The sequence below is a fragment of the Lingula anatina genome, chromosome 5 (assembly GCF_051362555.1).
Source record: "Lingula anatina isolate TDL-2025a chromosome 5, LinAna3.0, whole genome shotgun sequence".
In the NCBI taxonomy this organism is placed as follows: domain Eukaryota; kingdom Metazoa; phylum Brachiopoda; class Lingulata; order Lingulida; family Lingulidae; genus Lingula; species Lingula anatina.
Window position 1 is genome coordinate 10314567 of NC_141771.1, and position 20129 is coordinate 10334695.

Genomic DNA, 20129 nt, shown 5'->3' on the forward strand with positions numbered 1-20129 from the left:
CTGTGGCTAGGGCACATTCGTCTACATCGGCACACGCTGTGCCGTCGCCGGTGAAACCAGCCAGGCAGGTGCAGGTGAAACTGCCACGGTGTTGGCGCATGTGGCATTCTCAGCGCAATCATCTGTGGCTAGGGCACATTCGTCTACATCGGCACACGCTGTGCCGTCGCCGGTGAAACCAGCCAGGCAGGTGCAGGTGAAACTGCCCACGGTGTTGGCGCATGTGCATCTCAGCGCAATCATCTGTGGCTAGGGCACATTCGTCTACATCGGCACACGCTGTGCCGTCGCCGGTGAAACCAGCCAGGCAGGTGCAGGTGAAACTGCCCACGGTGTTGGCGCATGTGGCATTCTCAGCGCAATCATCTGTGGCTAGGGCACATTCGTCTACATCGGCACACGCTGTGCCGTCGCCGGTGAAACCAGCCAGGCAGGTGCAGGTGAAACTGCCCACGGTGTTGGCGCATGTGGCATTCTCAGCGCAATCATCTGTGGCTAGGGCACATTCGTCTACATCGGCACACGCTGTGCCGTCGCCGGTGAAACCAGCCAGGCAGGTGCAGGTGAAACTGCCCACGGTGTTGGCGCATGTGGCATTCTCAGCGCAATCATCTGTGGCTAGGGCACATTCGTCTACATCGGCACACGCTGTGCCGTCGCCGGTGAAACCAGCCAGGCAGGTGCAGGTGAAAACTGCCACGGTGTTGGCGCATGTGGCATTCTCAGCGCAATCATCTGTGGCTAGGGCACATTCGTCTACATCGGCACACGCTGTGCCGTCGCCGGTGAAACCAGCCAGGCAGGTGCAGGTGAAACTGCCCACGGTGTTGGCGCATGTGGCATTCTCAGCGCAATCATCTGTGGCTAGGGCACATTCGTCTACATCGGCACACGCTGTGCCGTCGCCGGTGAAACCAGCCAGGCAGGTGCAGGTGAAACTGCCCACGGTGTTGGCGCATGTGGCATTCTCAGCGCAATCATCTGTGGCTAGGGCACATTCGTCTACATCGGCACACGCTGTGCCGTCGCCGGTGAAACCAGCCAGGCAGGTGCAGGTGAAACTGCCCACGGTGTTGGCGCATGTGGCATTCTCAGCGCAATCATCTGTGGCTAGGGCACATTCGTCTACATCGGCACACGCTGTGCCGTCGCCGGTGAAACCAGCCAGGCAGGTGCAGGTGAAACTGCCCACGGTGTTGGCGCATGTGGCATTCTCAGCGCAATCATCTGTGGCTAGGGCACATTCGTCTACATCGGCACACGCTGTGCCGTCGCCGGTGAAACCAGCCAGGCAGGTGCAGGTGAAACTGCCCACGGTGTTGGCGCATGTGGCATTCTCAGCGCAATCATCTGTGGCTAGGGCACATTCGTCTACATCGGCACACGCTGTGCCGTCGCCGGTGAAACCAGCCAGGCAGGTGCAGGTGAAACTGCCCACGGTGTTGGCGCATGTGGCATTCTCAGCGCAATCATCTGTGGCTAGGGCACATTCGTCTACATCGGCACACGCTGTGCCGTCGCCGGTGAAACCAGCCAGGCAGGTGCAGGTGAAACTGCCCACGGTGTTGGCGCATGTGGCATTCTCAGCGCAATCATCTGTGGCTAGGGCACATTCGTCTACATCGGCACACGCTGTGCCGTCGCCGGTGAAACCAGCCAGGCAGGTGCAGGTGAAACTGCCCACGGTGTTGGCGCATGTGGCATTCTCAGCGCAATCATCTGTGGCTAGGGCACATTCGTCTACATCGGCACACGCTGTGCCGTCGCCGGTGAAACCAGCCAGGCAGGTGCAGGTGAAACTGCCCACGGTGTTGGCGCATGTGGCATTCTCAGCGCAATCATCTGTGGCTAGGGCACATTCGTCTACATCGGCACACGCTGTGCCGTCGCCGGTGAAACCAGCCAGGCAGGTGCAGGTGAAACTGCCCACGGTGTTGGCGCATGTGGCATTCTCAGCGCAATCATCTGTGGCTAGGGCACATTCGTCTACATCGGCACACGCTGTGCCGTCGCCGGTGAAACCAGCCAGGCAGGTGCAGGTGAAACTGCCCACGGTGTTGGCGCATGTGGCATTCTCAGCGCAATCATCTGTGGCTAGGGCACATTCGTCTACATCGGCACACGCTGTGCCGTCGCCGGTGAAACCAGCCAGGCAGGTGCAGGTGAAACTGCCCACGGTGTTGGCGCATGTGGCATTCTCAGCGCAATCATCTGTGGCTAGGGCACATTCGTCTACATCGGCACACGCTGTGCCGTCGCCGGTGAAACCAGCCAGGCAGGTGCAGGTGAAACTGCCCACGGTGTTGGCGCATGTGGCATTCTCAGCGCAATCATCTGTGGCTAGGGCACATTCGTCTACATCGGCACACGCTGTGCCGTCGCCGGTGAAACCAGCCAGGCAGGTGCAGGTGAAACTGCCCACGGTGTTGGCGCATGTGGCATTCTCAGCGCAATCATCTGTGGCTAGGGCACATTCGTCTACATCGGCACACGCTGTGCCGTCGCCGGTGAAACCAGCCAGGCAGGTGCAGGTGAAACTGCCCACGGTGTTGGCGCATGTGGCATTCTCAGCGCAATCATCTGTGGCTAGGGCACATTCGTCTACATCGGCACACGCTGTGCCGTCGCCGGTGAAACCAGCCAGGCAGGTGCAGGTGAAACTGCCCACGGTGTTGGCGCATGTGGCATTCTCAGCGCAATCATCTGTGGCTAGGGCACATTCGTCTACATCGGCACACGCTGTGCCGTCGCCGGTGAAACCAGCCAGGCAGGTGCAGGTGAAACTGCCCACGGTGTTGGCGCATGTGGCATTCTCAGCGCAATCATCTGTGGCTAGGGCACATTCGTCTACATCGGCACACGCTGTGCCGTCGCCGGTGAAACCAGCCAGGCAGGTGCAGGTGAAACTGCCCACGGTGTTGGCGCATGTGGCATTCTCAGCGCAATCATCTGTGGCTAGGGCACATTCGTCTACATCGGCACACGCTGTGCCGTCGCCGGTGAAACCAGCCAGGCAGGTGCAGGTGAAACTGCCCACGGTGTTGGCGCATGTGGCATTCTCAGCGCAATCATCTGTGGCTAGGGCACATTCGTCTACATCGGCACACGCTGTGCCGTCGCCGGTGAAACCAGCCAGGCAGGTGCAGGTGAAACTGCCCACGGTGTTGGCGCATGTGGCATTCTCAGCGCAATCATCTGTGGCTAGGGCACATTCGTCTACATCGGCACACGCTGTGCCGTCGCCGGTGAAACCAGCCAGGCAGGTGCAGGTGAAACTGCCCACGGTGTTGGCGCATGTGGCATTCTCAGCGCAATCATCTGTGGCTAGGGCACATTCGTCTACATCGGCACACGCTGTGCCGTCGCCGGTGAAACCAGCCAGGCAGGTGCAGGTGAAACTGCCCACGGTGTTGGCGCATGTGGCATTCTCAGCGCAATCATCTGTGGCTAGGGCACATTCGTCTACATCGGCACACGCTGTGCCGTCGCCGGTGAAACCAGCCAGGCAGGTGCAGGTGAAACTGCCCACGGTGTTGGCGCATGTGGCATTCTCAGCGCAATCATCTGTGGCTAGGGCACATTCGTCTACATCGGCACACGCTGTGCCGTCGCCGGTGAAACCAGCCAGGCAGGTGCAGGTGAAACTGCCCACGGTGTTGGCGCATGTGGCATTCTCAGCGCAATCATCTGTGGCTAGGGCACATTCGTCTACATCGGCACACGCTGTGCCGTCGCCGGTGAAACCAGCCAGGCAGGTGCAGGTGAAACTGCCCACGGTGTTGGCGCATGTGGCATTCTCAGCGCAATCATCTGTGGCTAGGGCACATTCGTCTACATCGGCACACGCTGTGCCGTCGCCGGTGAAACCAGCCAGGCAGGTGCAGGTGAAACTGCCCACGGTGTTGGCGCATGTGGCATTCTCAGCGCAATCATCTGTGGCTAGGGCACATTCGTCTACATCGGCACACGCTGTGCCGTCGCCGGTGAAACCAGCCAGGCAGGTGCAGGTGAAACTGCCCACGGTGTTGGCGCATGTGGCATTCTCAGCGCAATCATCTGTGGCTAGGGCACATTCGTCTACATCGGCACACGCTGTGCCGTCGCCGGTGAAACCAGCCAGGCAGGTGCAGGTGAAACTGCCCACGGTGTTGGCGCATGTGGCATTCTCAGCGCAATCATCTGTGGCTAGGGCACATTCGTCTACATCGGCACACGCTGTGCCGTCGCCGGTGAAACCAGCCAGGCAGGTGCAGGTGAAACTGCCCACGGTGTTGGCGCATGTGGCATTCTCAGCGCAATCATCTGTGGCTAGGGCACATTCGTCTACATCGGCACACGCTGTGCCGTCGCCGGTGAAACCAGCCAGGCAGGTGCAGGTGAAACTGCCCACGGTGTTGGCGCATGTGGCATTCTCAGCGCAATCATCTGTGGCTAGGGCACATTCGTCTACATCGGCACACGCTGTGCCGTCGCCGGTGAAACCAGCCAGGCAGGTGCAGGTGAAACTGCCCACGGTGTTGGCGCATGTGGCATTCTCAGCGCAATCATCTGTGGCTAGGGCACATTCGTCTACATCGGCACACGCTGTGCCGTCGCCGGTGAAACCAGCCAGGCAGGTGCAGGTGAAACTGCCCACGGTGTTGGCGCATGTGGCATTCTCAGCGCAATCATCTGTGGCTAGGGCACATTCGTCTACATCGGCACACGCTGTGCCGTCGCCGGTGAAACCAGCCAGGCAGGTGCAGGTGAAACTGCCCACGGTGTTGGCGCATGTGGCATTCTCAGCGCAATCATCTGTGGCTAGGGCACATTCGTCTACATCGGCACACGCTGTGCCGTCGCCGGTGAAACCAGCCAGGCAGGTGCAGGTGAAACTGCCCACGGTGTTGGCGCATGTGGCATTCTCAGCGCAATCATCTGTGGCTAGGGCACATTCGTCTACATCGGCACACGCTGTGCCGTCGCCGGTGAAACCAGCCAGGCAGGTGCAGGTGAAACTGCCCACGGTGTTGGCGCATGTGGCATTCTCAGCGCAATCATCTGTGGCTAGGGCACATTCGTCTACATCGGCACACGCTGTGCCGTCGCCGGTGAAACCAGCCAGGCAGGTGCAGGTGAAACTGCCCACGGTGTTGGCGCATGTGGCATTCTCAGCGCAATCATCTGTGGCTAGGGCACATTCGTCTACATCGGCACACGCTGTGCCGTCGCCGGTGAAACCAGCCAGGCAGGTGCAGGTGAAACTGCCCACGGTGTTGGCGCATGTGGCATTCTCAGCGCAATCATCTGTGGCTAGGGCACATTCGTCTACATCGGCACACGCTGTGCCGTCGCCGGTGAAACCAGCCAGGCAGGTGCAGGTGAAACTGCCCACGGTGTTGGCGCATGTGGCATTCTCAGCGCAATCATCTGTGGCTAGGGCACATTCGTCTACATCGGCACACGCTGTGCCGTCGCCGGTGAAACCAGCCAGGCAGGTGCAGGTGAAACTGCCCACGGTGTTGGCGCATGTGGCATTCTCAGCGCAATCATCTGTGGCTAGGGCACATTCGTCTACATCGGCACACGCTGTGCCGTCGCCGGTGAAACCAGCCAGGCAGGTGCAGGTGAAACTGCCCACGGTGTTGGCGCATGTGGCATTCTCAGCGCAATCATCTGTGGCTAGGGCACATTCGTCTACATCGGCACACGCTGTGCCGTCGCCGGTGAAACCAGCCAGGCAGGTGCAGGTGAAACTGCCCACGGTGTTGGCGCATGTGGCATTCTCAGCGCAATCATCTGTGGCTAGGGCACATTCGTCTACATCGGCACACGCTGTGCCGTCGCCGGTGAAACCAGCCAGGCAGGTGCAGGTGAAACTGCCCACGGTGTTGGCGCATGTGGCATTCTCAGCGCAATCATCTGTGGCTAGGGCACATTCGTCTACATCGGCACACGCTGTGCCGTCGCCGGTGAAACCAGCCAGGCAGGTGCAGGTGAAACTGCCCACGGTGTTGGCGCATGTGGCATTCTCAGCGCAATCATCTGTGGCTAGGGCACATTCGTCTACATCGGCACACGCTGTGCCGTCGCCGGTGAAACCAGCCAGGCAGGTGCAGGTGAAACTGCCCACGGTGTTGGCGCATGTGGCATTCTCAGCGCAATCATCTGTGGCTAGGGCACATTCGTCTACATCGGCACACGCTGTGCCGTCGCCGGTGAAACCAGCCAGGCAGGTGCAGGTGAAACTGCCCACGGTGTTGGCGCATGTGGCATTCTCAGCGCAATCATCTGTGGCTAGGGCACATTCGTCTACATCGGCACACGCTGTGCCGTCGCCGGTGAAACCAGCCAGGCAGGTGCAGGTGAAACTGCCCACGGTGTTGGCGCATGTGGCATTCTCAGCGCAATCATCTGTGGCTAGGGCACATTCGTCTACATCGGCACACGCTGTGCCGTCGCCGGTGAAACCAGCCAGGCAGGTGCAGGTGAAACTGCCCACGGTGTTGGCGCATGTGGCATTCTCAGCGCAATCATCTGTGGCTAGGGCACATTCGTCTACATCGGCACACGCTGTGCCGTCGCCGGTGAAACCAGCCAGGCAGGTGCAGGTGAAACTGCCCACGGTGTTGGCGCATGTGGCATTCTCAGCGCAATCATCTGTGGCTAGGGCACATTCGTCTACATCGGCACACGCTGTGCCGTCGCCGGTGAAACCAGCCAGGCAGGTGCAGGTGAAACTGCCCACGGTGTTGGCGCATGTGGCATTCTCAGCGCAATCATCTGTGGCTAGGGCACATTCGTCTACATCGGCACACGCTGTGCCGTCGCCGGTGAAACCAGCCAGGCAGGTGCAGGTGAAACTGCCCACGGTGTTGGCGCATGTGGCATTCTCAGCGCAATCATCTGTGGCTAGGGCACATTCGTCTACATCGGCACACGCTGTGCCGTCGCCGGTGAAACCAGCCAGGCAGGTGCAGGTGAAACTGCCCACGGTGTTGGCGCATGTGGCATTCTCAGCGCAATCATCTGTGGCTAGGGCACATTCGTCTACATCGGCACACGCTGTGCCGTCGCCGGTGAAACCAGCCAGGCAGGTGCAGGTGAAACTGCCCACGGTGTTGGCGCATGTGGCATTCTCAGCGCAATCATCTGTGGCTAGGGCACATTCGTCTACATCGGCACACGCTGTGCCGTCGCCGGTGAAACCAGCCAGGCAGGTGCAGGTGAAACTGCCCACGGTGTTGGCGCATGTGGCATTCTCAGCGCAATCATCTGTGGCTAGGGCACATTCGTCTACATCGGCACACGCTGTGCCGTCGCCGGTGAAACCAGCCAGGCAGGTGCAGGTGAAACTGCCCACGGTGTTGGCGCATGTGGCATTCTCAGCGCAATCATCTGTGGCTAGGGCACATTCGTCTACATCGGCACACGCTGTGCCGTCGCCGGTGAAACCAGCCAGGCAGGTGCAGGTGAAACTGCCCACGGTGTTGGCGCATGTGGCATTCTCAGCGCAATCATCTGTGGCTAGGGCACATTCGTCTACATCGGCACACGCTGTGCCGTCGCCGGTGAAACCAGCCAGGCAGGTGCAGGTGAAACTGCCCACGGTGTTGGCGCATGTGGCATTCTCAGCGCAATCATCTGTGGCTAGGGCACATTCGTCTACATCGGCACACGCTGTGCCGTCGCCGGTGAAACCAGCCAGGCAGGTGCAGGTGAAACTGCCCACGGTGTTGGCGCATGTGGCATTCTCAGCGCAATCATCTGTGGCTAGGGCACATTCGTCTACATCGGCACACGCTGTGCCGTCGCCGGTGAAACCAGCCAGGCAGGTGCAGGTGAAACTGCCCACGGTGTTGGCGCATGTGGCATTCTCAGCGCAATCATCTGTGGCTAGGGCACATTCGTCTACATCGGCACACGCTGTGCCGTCGCCGGTGAAACCAGCCAGGCAGGTGCAGGTGAAACTGCCCACGGTGTTGGCGCATGTGGCATTCTCAGCGCAATCATCTGTGGCTAGGGCACATTCGTCTACATCGGCACACGCTGTGCCGTCGCCGGTGAAACCAGCCAGGCAGGTGCAGGTGAAACTGCCCACGGTGTTGGCGCATGTGGCATTCTCAGCGCAATCATCTGTGGCTAGGGCACATTCGTCTACATCGGCACACGCTGTGCCGTCGCCGGTGAAACCAGCCAGGCAGGTGCAGGTGAAACTGCCCACGGTGTTGGCGCATGTGGCATTCTCAGCGCAATCATCTGTGGCTAGGGCACATTCGTCTACATCGGCACACGCTGTGCCGTCGCCGGTGAAACCAGCCAGGCAGGTGCAGGTGAAACTGCCCACGGTGTTGGCGCATGTGGCATTCTCAGCGCAATCATCTGTGGCTAGGGCACATTCGTCTACATCGGCACACGCTGTGCCGTCGCCGGTGAAACCAGCCAGGCAGGTGCAGGTGAAACTGCCCACGGTGTTGGCGCATGTGGCATTCTCAGCGCAATCATCTGTGGCTAGGGCACATTCGTCTACATCGGCACACGCTGTGCCGTCGCCGGTGAAACCAGCCAGGCAGGTGCAGGTGAAACTGCCCACGGTGTTGGCGCATGTGGCATTCTCAGCGCAATCATCTGTGGCTAGGGCACATTCGTCTACATCGGCACACGCTGTGCCGTCGCCGGTGAAACCAGCCAGGCAGGTGCAGGTGAAACTGCCCACGGTGTTGGCGCATGTGGCATTCTCAGCGCAATCATCTGTGGCTAGGGCACATTCGTCTACATCGGCACACGCTGTGCCGTCGCCGGTGAAACCAGCCAGGCAGGTGCAGGTGAAACTGCCCACGGTGTTGGCGCATGTGGCATTCTCAGCGCAATCATCTGTGGCTAGGGCACATTCGTCTACATCGGCACACGCTGTGCCGTCGCCGGTGAAACCAGCCAGGCAGGTGCAGGTGAAACTGCCCACGGTGTTGGCGCATGTGGCATTCTCAGCGCAATCATCTGTGGCTAGGGCACATTCGTCTACATCGGCACACGCTGTGCCGTCGCCGGTGAAACCAGCCAGGCAGGTGCAGGTGAAACTGCCCACGGTGTTGGCGCATGTGGCATTCTCAGCGCAATCATCTGTGGCTAGGGCACATTCGTCTACATCGGCACACGCTGTGCCGTCGCCGGTGAAACCAGCCAGGCAGGTGCAGGTGAAACTGCCCACGGTGTTGGCGCATGTGGCATTCTCAGCGCAATCATCTGTGGCTAGGGCACATTCGTCTACATCGGCACACGCTGTGCCGTCGCCGGTGAAACCAGCCAGGCAGGTGCAGGTGAAACTGCCCACGGTGTTGGCGCATGTGGCATTCTCAGCGCAATCATCTGTGGCTAGGGCACATTCGTCTACATCGGCACACGCTGTGCCGTCGCCGGTGAAACCAGCCAGGCAGGTGCAGGTGAAACTGCCCACGGTGTTGGCGCATGTGGCATTCTCAGCGCAATCATCTGTGGCTAGGGCACATTCGTCTACATCGGCACACGCTGTGCCGTCGCCGGTGAAACCAGCCAGGCAGGTGCAGGTGAAACTGCCCACGGTGTTGGCGCATGTGGCATTCTCAGCGCAATCATCTGTGGCTAGGGCACATTCGTCTACATCGGCACACGCTGTGCCGTCGCCGGTGAAACCAGCCAGGCAGGTGCAGGTGAAACTGCCCACGGTGTTGGCGCATGTGGCATTCTCAGCGCAATCATCTGTGGCTAGGGCACATTCGTCTACATCGGCACACGCTGTGCCGTCGCCGGTGAAACCAGCCAGGCAGGTGCAGGTGAAACTGCCCACGGTGTTGGCGCATGTGGCATTCTCAGCGCAATCATCTGTGGCTAGGGCACATTCGTCTACATCGGCACACGCTGTGCCGTCGCCGGTGAAACCAGCCAGGCAGGTGCAGGTGAAACTGCCCACGGTGTTGGCGCATGTGGCATTCTCAGCGCAATCATCTGTGGCTAGGGCACATTCGTCTACATCGGCACACGCTGTGCCGTCGCCGGTGAAACCAGCCAGGCAGGTGCAGGTGAAACTGCCCACGGTGTTGGCGCATGTGGCATTCTCAGCGCAATCATCTGTGGCTAGGGCACATTCGTCTACATCGGCACACGCTGTGCCGTCGCCGGTGAAACCAGCCAGGCAGGTGCAGGTGAAACTGCCCACGGTGTTGGCGCATGTGGCATTCTCAGCGCAATCATCTGTGGCTAGGGCACATTCGTCTACATCGGCACACGCTGTGCCGTCGCCGGTGAAACCAGCCAGGCAGGTGCAGGTGAAACTGCCCACGGTGTTGGCGCATGTGGCATTCTCAGCGCAATCATCTGTGGCTAGGGCACATTCGTCTACATCGGCACACGCTGTGCCGTCGCCGGTGAAACCAGCCAGGCAGGTGCAGGTGAAACTGCCCACGGTGTTGGCGCATGTGGCATTCTCAGCGCAATCATCTGTGGCTAGGGCACATTCGTCTACATCGGCACACGCTGTGCCGTCGCCGGTGAAACCAGCCAGGCAGGTGCAGGTGAAACTGCCCACGGTGTTGGCGCATGTGGCATTCTCAGCGCAATCATCTGTGGCTAGGGCACATTCGTCTACATCGGCACACGCTGTGCCGTCGCCGGTGAAACCAGCCAGGCAGGTGCAGGTGAAACTGCCCACGGTGTTGGCGCATGTGGCATTCTCAGCGCAATCATCTGTGGCTAGGGCACATTCGTCTACATCGGCACACGCTGTGCCGTCGCCGGTGAAACCAGCCAGGCAGGTGCAGGTGAAACTGCCCACGGTGTTGGCGCATGTGGCATTCTCAGCGCAATCATCTGTGGCTAGGGCACATTCGTCTACATCGGCACACGCTGTGCCGTCGCCGGTGAAACCAGCCAGGCAGGTGCAGGTGAAACTGCCCACGGTGTTGGCGCATGTGGCATTCTCAGCGCAATCATCTGTGGCTAGGGCACATTCGTCTACATCGGCACACGCTGTGCCGTCGCCGGTGAAACCAGCCAGGCAGGTGCAGGTGAAACTGCCCACGGTGTTGGCGCATGTGGCATTCTCAGCGCAATCATCTGTGGCTAGGGCACATTCGTCTACATCGGCACACGCTGTGCCGTCGCCGGTGAAACCAGCCAGGCAGGTGCAGGTGAAACTGCCCACGGTGTTGGCGCATGTGGCATTCTCAGCGCAATCATCTGTGGCTAGGGCACATTCGTCTACATCGGCACACGCTGTGCCGTCGCCGGTGAAACCAGCCAGGCAGGTGCAGGTGAAACTGCCCACGGTGTTGGCGCATGTGGCATTCTCAGCGCAATCATCTGTGGCTAGGGCACATTCGTCTACATCGGCACACGCTGTGCCGTCGCCGGTGAAACCAGCCAGGCAGGTGCAGGTGAAACTGCCCACGGTGTTGGCGCATGTGGCATTCTCAGCGCAATCATCTGTGGCTAGGGCACATTCGTCTACATCGGCACACGCTGTGCCGTCGCCGGTGAAACCAGCCAGGCAGGTGCAGGTGAAACTGCCCACGGTGTTGGCGCATGTGGCATTCTCAGCGCAATCATCTGTGGCTAGGGCACATTCGTCTACATCGGCACACGCTGTGCCGTCGCCGGTGAAACCAGCCAGGCAGGTGCAGGTGAAACTGCCCACGGTGTTGGCGCATGTGGCATTCTCAGCGCAATCATCTGTGGCTAGGGCACATTCGTCTACATCGGCACACGCTGTGCCGTCGCCGGTGAAACCAGCCAGGCAGGTGCAGGTGAAACTGCCCACGGTGTTGGCGCATGTGGCATTCTCAGCGCAATCATCTGTGGCTAGGGCACATTCGTCTACATCGGCACACGCTGTGCCGTCGCCGGTGAAACCAGCCAGGCAGGTGCAGGTGAAACTGCCCACGGTGTTGGCGCATGTGGCATTCTCAGCGCAATCATCTGTGGCTAGGGCACATTCGTCTACATCGGCACACGCTGTGCCGTCGCCGGTGAAACCAGCCAGGCAGGTGCAGGTGAAACTGCCCACGGTGTTGGCGCATGTGGCATTCTCAGCGCAATCATCTGTGGCTAGGGCACATTCGTCTACATCGGCACACGCTGTGCCGTCGCCGGTGAAACCAGCCAGGCAGGTGCAGGTGAAACTGCCCACGGTGTTGGCGCATGTGGCATTCTCAGCGCAATCATCTGTGGCTAGGGCACATTCGTCTACATCGGCACACGCTGTGCCGTCGCCGGTGAAACCAGCCAGGCAGGTGCAGGTGAAACTGCCCACGGTGTTGGCGCATGTGGCATTCTCAGCGCAATCATCTGTGGCTAGGGCACATTCGTCTACATCGGCACACGCTGTGCCGTCGCCGGTGAAACCAGCCAGGCAGGTGCAGGTGAAACTGCCCACGGTGTTGGCGCATGTGGCATTCTCAGCGCAATCATCTGTGGCTAGGGCACATTCGTCTACATCGGCACACGCTGTGCCGTCGCCGGTGAAACCAGCCAGGCAGGTGCAGGTGAAACTGCCCACGGTGTTGGCGCATGTGGCATTCTCAGCGCAATCATCTGTGGCTAGGGCACATTCGTCTACATCGGCACACGCTGTGCCGTCGCCGGTGAAACCAGCCAGGCAGGTGCAGGTGAAACTGCCCACGGTGTTGGCGCATGTGGCATTCTCAGCGCAATCATCTGTGGCTAGGGCACATTCGTCTACATCGGCACACGCTGTGCCGTCGCCGGTGAAACCAGCCAGGCAGGTGCAGGTGAAACTGCCCACGGTGTTGGCGCATGTGGCATTCTCAGCGCAATCATCTGTGGCTAGGGCACATTCGTCTACATCGGCACACGCTGTGCCGTCGCCGGTGAAACCAGCCAGGCAGGTGCAGGTGAAACTGCCCACGGTGTTGGCGCATGTGGCATTCTCAGCGCAATCATCTGTGGCTAGGGCACATTCGTCTACATCGGCACACGCTGTGCCGTCGCCGGTGAAACCAGCCAGGCAGGTGCAGGTGAAACTGCCCACGGTGTTGGCGCATGTGGCATTCTCAGCGCAATCATCTGTGGCTAGGGCACATTCGTCTACATCGGCACACGCTGTGCCGTCGCCGGTGAAACCAGCCAGGCAGGTGCAGGTGAAACTGCCCACGGTGTTGGCGCATGTGGCATTCTCAGCGCAATCATCTGTGGCTAGGGCACATTCGTCTACATCGGCACACGCTGTGCCGTCGCCGGTGAAACCAGCCAGGCAGGTGCAGGTGAAACTGCCCACGGTGTTGGCGCATGTGGCATTCTCAGCGCAATCATCTGTGGCTAGGGCACATTCGTCTACATCGGCACACGCTGTGCCGTCGCCGGTGAAACCAGCCAGGCAGGTGCAGGTGAAACTGCCCACGGTGTTGGCGCATGTGGCATTCTCAGCGCAATCATCTGTGGCTAGGGCACATTCGTCTACATCGGCACACGCTGTGCCGTCGCCGGTGAAACCAGCCAGGCAGGTGCAGGTGAAACTGCCCACGGTGTTGGCGCATGTGGCATTCTCAGCGCAATCATCTGTGGCTAGGGCACATTCGTCTACATCGGCACACGCTGTGCCGTCGCCGGTGAAACCAGCCAGGCAGGTGCAGGTGAAACTGCCCACGGTGTTGGCGCATGTGGCATTCTCAGCGCAATCATCTGTGGCTAGGGCACATTCGTCTACATCGGCACACGCTGTGCCGTCGCCGGTGAAACCAGCCAGGCAGGTGCAGGTGAAACTGCCCACGGTGTTGGCGCATGTGGCATTCTCAGCGCAATCATCTGTGGCTAGGGCACATTCGTCTACATCGGCACACGCTGTGCCGTCGCCGGTGAAACCAGCCAGGCAGGTGCAGGTGAAACTGCCCACGGTGTTGGCGCATGTGGCATTCTCAGCGCAATCATCTGTGGCTAGGGCACATTCGTCTACATCGGCACACGCTGTGCCGTCGCCGGTGAAACCAGCCAGGCAGGTGCAGGTGAAACTGCCCACGGTGTTGGCGCATGTGGCATTCTCAGCGCAATCATCTGTGGCGAGGGCACATTCGTCTACATCGGCACACGCTGTGCCGTCGCCGGTGAAACCAGCCAGGCAGGTGCAGGTGAAACTGCCCACGGTGTTGGCGCATGTGGCATTCTCAGCGCAATCATCTGTGGCTAGGGCACATTCGTCTACATCGGCACACGCTGTGCCGTCGCCGGTGAAACCGTCTTTGCACGCGCAAGTGAAACTACCCACGGTGTTTACGCATAAAGCATTTTGAGCGCAATTATTTGATGTAATTGTATTCGGAGGAAATGTCGCTGTTGTTCCTCCAATTATTGCCTGTGTTGATTCAGGTGTAGGCGATGGGGTTGTTGTAATTATACGTACCACTGTTGTTGTCCTTACTGCTGGCCACCAGTTTTGACGTACATTTGAACCAAATTGGATTAATTGTCTTTTTCTTCTTTTAACATTTCCACGACGCTGTAATTCATTGAGTACGTGAATTTCGCCGATAGATCTTCGCTTACGATCATTTAAGTCCTGTGATGTAGATGTATTGTTTAGTGCACATTCGTCTATATCCTCACACGTTGTGCCATCACCAGTAAAACCGTTGAGGCACGTGCAGGTATAGCTACCCACAGTGTTAGCACACGTGGAATTTTCTGCGCAGTTATCGATATCCAGAGAACACTCGTCTATATCATCAACACATTGATAACTGCCTATAGTGTTGATACATTGTTGGTTTGGACAAGGGGAATCGGCACATTCGTCGACATCTGTAATAAAACGTTTACCACCAATTGAATATTAATATCTGCTGTCTTTCCTATCTTCCTTCTTCCCTATCTATCTATCTATCTATCTATCTATCTATCTATCTATCTATCTATCACATTATAAAGGCATAATATAAAATTTAATTTAATTTATTTATTTATTTCTATTTTATGTACATTATTTTAGATTTTACTTGCCCATGTCTAGTAATTTACACTACTTGACATGGGCGAGTAAAATTCAAATTTGTAAATTGAAAGTGGTCATCTTAAATAACTAATTATCAATATAATGCATATAATGAAAGTAATATATAGCACACATTCACAGAGAGAGAGAGAGAGAGAGAGAGAGAGAGAGAGAGAGAGAGAGATGACTCCACTAACCTGTACACGTGGTTCCGTCCCCAGTAAATCCGTTTCTACATACACAAGTACAACCTGTTGTTGGTGTCTGTACTGGGTTCGGCTGGCACGAGCTGAAGAAAATTGAACACAGGACCCCGTTTCCCAACAGATGGTTGTTGAGGAATAACCCTGTGTTTGAAACACACTCTGCATTCTCATCGCATGTTTGAGCAGCTGTCACTGAAACAGGTCACAGGATATAAAGACTTTATGAAAATATGTTGTATAATTTATTTTATGAGAAGGCGACAGATATAGTATTTCAGTAGATTCATGTACAAGCAGAATAAACATCCTGAAATTTGGTTGTGGACTTTATGGCCATTTTGGTTGGGTATCCCCCGTTTTCCTTGTCGTTGTGAGGAAAAATGGTGCTTCACAGTTACAGGTATGTTTATATTCAAATTTTAAAGAAATGACAAGATGTGAAATTGCAAAAAGAAAAAAAATGCACCAAAGTAAGTTGATACTGAGATATCAAATTAGGTCAACTGCCATATTATCTTTATCTGCAATATGAATAATTGCCGCCAAAGTATAAGAGAGTGAAACTGCTTCAGGCTTAAAATTATTGCAATGGACATCGTTAAGGACGGAGTTAGAGGCTATTTATCGATCCAGCTTTATGTAACGAGCCTTAGTAACGCCCGGATAGCCGACTTTGTGATCCTGCGTTTCTGTGACATGAAAACGAATTTTGACGCTAATCGATCGGTCGAGAGCAGTCGCGTACAGGTTAATGGCAGACCAGCTGTTCCTAACAACCGCTCGATGTCACCCGTGAGACAAAGGGTGCAATGTTTTTGAAAAGGACTCGGTGATGATGGGATCAAACTCAAAACCTCCAGCTCCTGAGGTACTCTAACTACAAGGCATGCACCAAGCCCCAGTTTCACAAAAAAAGCTTAAGTCAGTTCCCTGGCTTAGCTGACTAGGATTTCCATTAGAGTGCTGAAACACTGCTCCTGATAGGTTGAGATGTGCCCACGTGACCATGTAACCTTGCAAACTAAGTTCTTAGCCAGGGAACCCGACTTAATTTTTTTTTTTTTGTGTGTGAAACCGGGACCAGGCGATATCACCCAAATGTGTGTATAAATTAATTTACACAGTCAGTTTATTGCATTCTTAAATGTTCTGAAGATGCACATATATCTTTTTCAAAGCTATTCAACTGTACTTTAGGAATAAAAAAAATATTGATCCTAACCGGCCAGTCTCGGTCCGTCATCTCCGATCTACATATGTTATAAATTCAGATGTCTTATATCAAATATACCAAATATATAAAACTGGAATATAGTAACAAGAAAGATAGGTAAACAGCAAAAGAAAAATAAATCGGACAATAATGATAAATACATAAAATAATAACTGTAATAATTTAATTAATATATAAAATAGAGAGCAACGCCAATAAATGTATGAGTGTATCAATATATAGTTACTGATCATTTGAGGAGAAAGGACAAAAAATCAATATATATTCAACTTGCATGTACGTGGGAAAACTTGACTCTATCTTAGTGTTTGAATATAAAGCTCAACGTTGTGAAGAAGGTACTGAGTCATTGGATATCGTGATTGTATAAAAGTCCACCCACAGCGTTGTTAAGATGAAAAATTGCCAATGCATATTTGCATTTACCTCTATTGCCTCCGGCACGTTAAATAGATAATCTGACTTGGACTGGAAATGTATATTACTCAAAATATAGTCGCGATGGGCGTATCACGCGCAATTTAGGGAATGGCATGGTCCATGCCACATAAATTATGAAACATGGAGTTAGTTTTCACCAATATCTCGCTGATTGCTTTGTTATAAGAACTTCAAGGATCAGTCAGTTGCCTAATATTGATCCAGGATCTTGATATTTTCTCGTCTTTTTTTTTTTGGTTTTAATGTGTATTGTCTTCATTGTATGAAACATATAAAATGTCACACGCAATAAAGTTATATGTTTAAAAAAAGGACTTTTATAGACATACATACCCATTTATATATCGTACTTGATGTATTCCACAGTAAAACTCTTCAAGAGATTACTGGGGGGGGTAGCCATCTGTGAAGATCCACGTGGGTCGTGGAAGTACAGATTTAGTAGTAATTGCGATAACCGAAATTTTGATGGAAAGCTGGAATTTACTGCACTTCTTTGTGTTGTTTATAATGTATTTATTGTACAGTTTCATATAATCCCTTTAACTTCGTGTATTACAGACAGCGAAACGGGACGAAGTCATACGATATCCGTGCATAATGGAATGTGATGCGCATAACTCACGTGGAAGACTACAATTGCAAAAAAAAAATGTTAAATTTATTACCTTAAATATACTTCAAAAGTGAGAGCACAGTCATCCATACAACACTGTCACCAGTGTCCTACAAACTCAAATAAAACTACGCATGCCAATTATAAAGTCAGCCGACAAAACGGCTTTTAACGACATCTTCTGGTCGCGTAATCGATCTATTTATCCCGCACCTCTAGCTCGTTACGGAATTAAAAGACGATAAGAAATTCCAATTTATGCCACAGGTGCTCAGTAGGATTAATATCAGGGCTCAAAGACGGTTGTCCCATCCTCAGAGCCCTGTGTTTCTGCAACAAATCCTTTGCCAGACGAGAGCGGTGAGCAAGCGCGTTGTCACAATGAAGCCAGTAGCATCCCTGAAGTCACCTCTTGCAAATGGAGTGAGATTTCTGTTGAGAATGTTACATTAAAATGCCCCTGTTAGGTTTTGTTCCAGAAGGAACAATGTACTAATACCATGGGCTTGGAATGTTCTCCAAGTGCAGATTGATCTAACACCTCAGGCGATATTACCCTACACACACCCTTCCAAGAAGCATTTTTCACATGTTTATGGACCCTCTTTGACCATCGATGGGATACAAGAAATAATTTGATTCTGCATTAAACTTGACTTCCTTCCAGTGATGGATGGCCAGGTTCAGGTGCCTGTGGGATCACTGAACGTAGCATTCTCAGCTGATATCTCATTCCATCCTCAAGAACTGACTTTGGGGTTAACTCCAGGCTTTATCGTGACTGCACACTTACTCACACCTCTCGCCTGGCAAATGTTTGTTGAAGAAACACAATGGTCTAAGGATGGAACCACCATCTTTGAGCCCTGATATTAAACTTACTAATCAACTGTGACATGAATTGGAGTGTGCAATGCAAAGGAGAACCAACCCCATAAAAACGTGGACCAACTCCCCCAACTTGTTTAAGAAGAATGGGACAATATCCCACAAAATAGAATTGTAACCCGTGTTGAAGGCTTGTCGCGCCGTCTACAGGAGATAATTGCAGTACGCGGTAGACGCACATGCTGTTAGGCACGTGATCTTTAACGAGCACACTCTAATGCTAATTGTGTGTGAATTTGGTAACATTTGATGGCCTCTTTTCAATTTTATAGACATTTCTTTACATCTGTAGAAGTCACAGTGAAACAGTCGATTTGAGGGGGTATCTCTTATAAATTTTACTAAATGGTATAAAATGTGTATATTTTCACCACTACTTTGTATTTTTTTAAACCATTAATCATGTTAGACACGGTATCCGTAATAAAAAGCACTATTTTTAACAGTTCACAGCTGTGAGGTGATCATTTGTAAATAAAAGTACATGGAAATGGGGGTGGGACAACCTTTTTGACCAATGCTGTATATGTAAATGTAAATACATTTTTTATTTGAAAATATAACTGTTAAAGAATGTTTACTCCTAACGTTGCTGCATCTGTTTGTTTTTGCATTGTACTCACTCACCAGCGTTTTACATTGAAGGAATAGATGACACCGGACTTTGATTAAACACTAGACATTAAATGTTATCTACAGGTTGTTATGCCCGAGTAACAAACATGGCATATGAATAAAAACATATGCAGAAATTGATAAAATTGAATGAAAAAAGAACAGATTTGTCCCAAAAGTCGAATAATAAAGAATATATGAAAGTTACCAAAAGCTATGTACTTTTTATCACGAAAGATGAAACTACTTACACGTGAATAAAATGGTCAGTAACAAGATGCTTAGCGGCATCGTCTTCACTCTGCCCCGTCGCTTCATACCATTAAACCTGGACCCAGGACATTCGCACTTTTATTTACGACCTTATCTGTTTAGCCCTTGGCATTGGTCACGTTTTCTATATTACACACGATACGAGGACATCATACAAAACTGCGCGCCATTTTTAATGTAATATTAAGTGAAAACGAGGTCATTCAAGGTTCTGCGCATTATGTGTTTGGTGCATGTCGGTTATGCAGATTTTAGATTTGGCGGGGAAATCACAGATTGGGTGTCTACAAACATAATGTAATGACGTTCACATTTAATGGCCTCAACAATCGTTGGTGTGGCATCCAAGAATAACTGTTTAAAAATATTTAAATGTCAGTTAACCATTTAATCTTTCAAGGTACATTGTGTTACAGTGCTTTATTAACTTAAAACACCAATGATGTATACTATTCTTTTGATCAATTCCCCGACAGACGACTATAGAATTGCCATTCAAAATTAATGGTAGCAATTTGGATATAATTACTGCTGAAGCATGGCGAACAAGAGAAGAAATACACCAGTGAGAAAGGATAATCGGCCGAAAAAGGAGATGAATGTGCTTTGCACCAGAAAATATTTATGAAATTTGTGATATTTATGACTAACACACTTTGGTATCTTCCAAATATTGAAAGGAAAAGTTGAATGCAAGTATGCCTTTGGCAAATGGTGACCATTCCTCAAAGTGCCACTTAATTATAAGTCTTAAATTTGATTAAGTATTTATGTAATGTCGCTTAGTTAAGTTCTTAGATGACTGAATAATTTATTAACCAATTGATTAATCCGGTTATTAATTTATCTTTTAAACAGTACTTAAATGCACAATAAGATCCCAAATATTAAGTTTTTACCTGA

At 53.4% G+C, this 20129-nt stretch overlaps 1 protein-coding gene across 1 annotated transcript in view; it reads right to left on the reverse strand.

Moving 5' to 3' along the window:
- LOC106151042 (uncharacterized) overlaps positions 1 to 19315 on the reverse strand; it is a 56098-nt gene extending 36783 nt beyond the window's left edge. The window contains exons 1-5 of the mRNA XM_087013295.1: positions 19205 to 19315; positions 15151 to 15351; positions 13823 to 14763; positions 13085 to 13141; positions 12379 to 12526 (exon numbers count right to left, since the gene is read on the reverse strand). Coding sequence (XP_086869421.1) covers positions 12379 to 12526; positions 13085 to 13141; positions 13823 to 14763; positions 15151 to 15351; positions 19205 to 19271 — 1414 coding nt within the window. The 5' untranslated portion in view covers positions 19272 to 19315. The remainder of the gene's footprint in view (positions 1 to 12378; positions 12527 to 13084; positions 13142 to 13822; positions 14764 to 15150; positions 15352 to 19204) is intronic.
- Between the last annotated feature and the right edge of the window lie 814 nt (positions 19316 to 20129).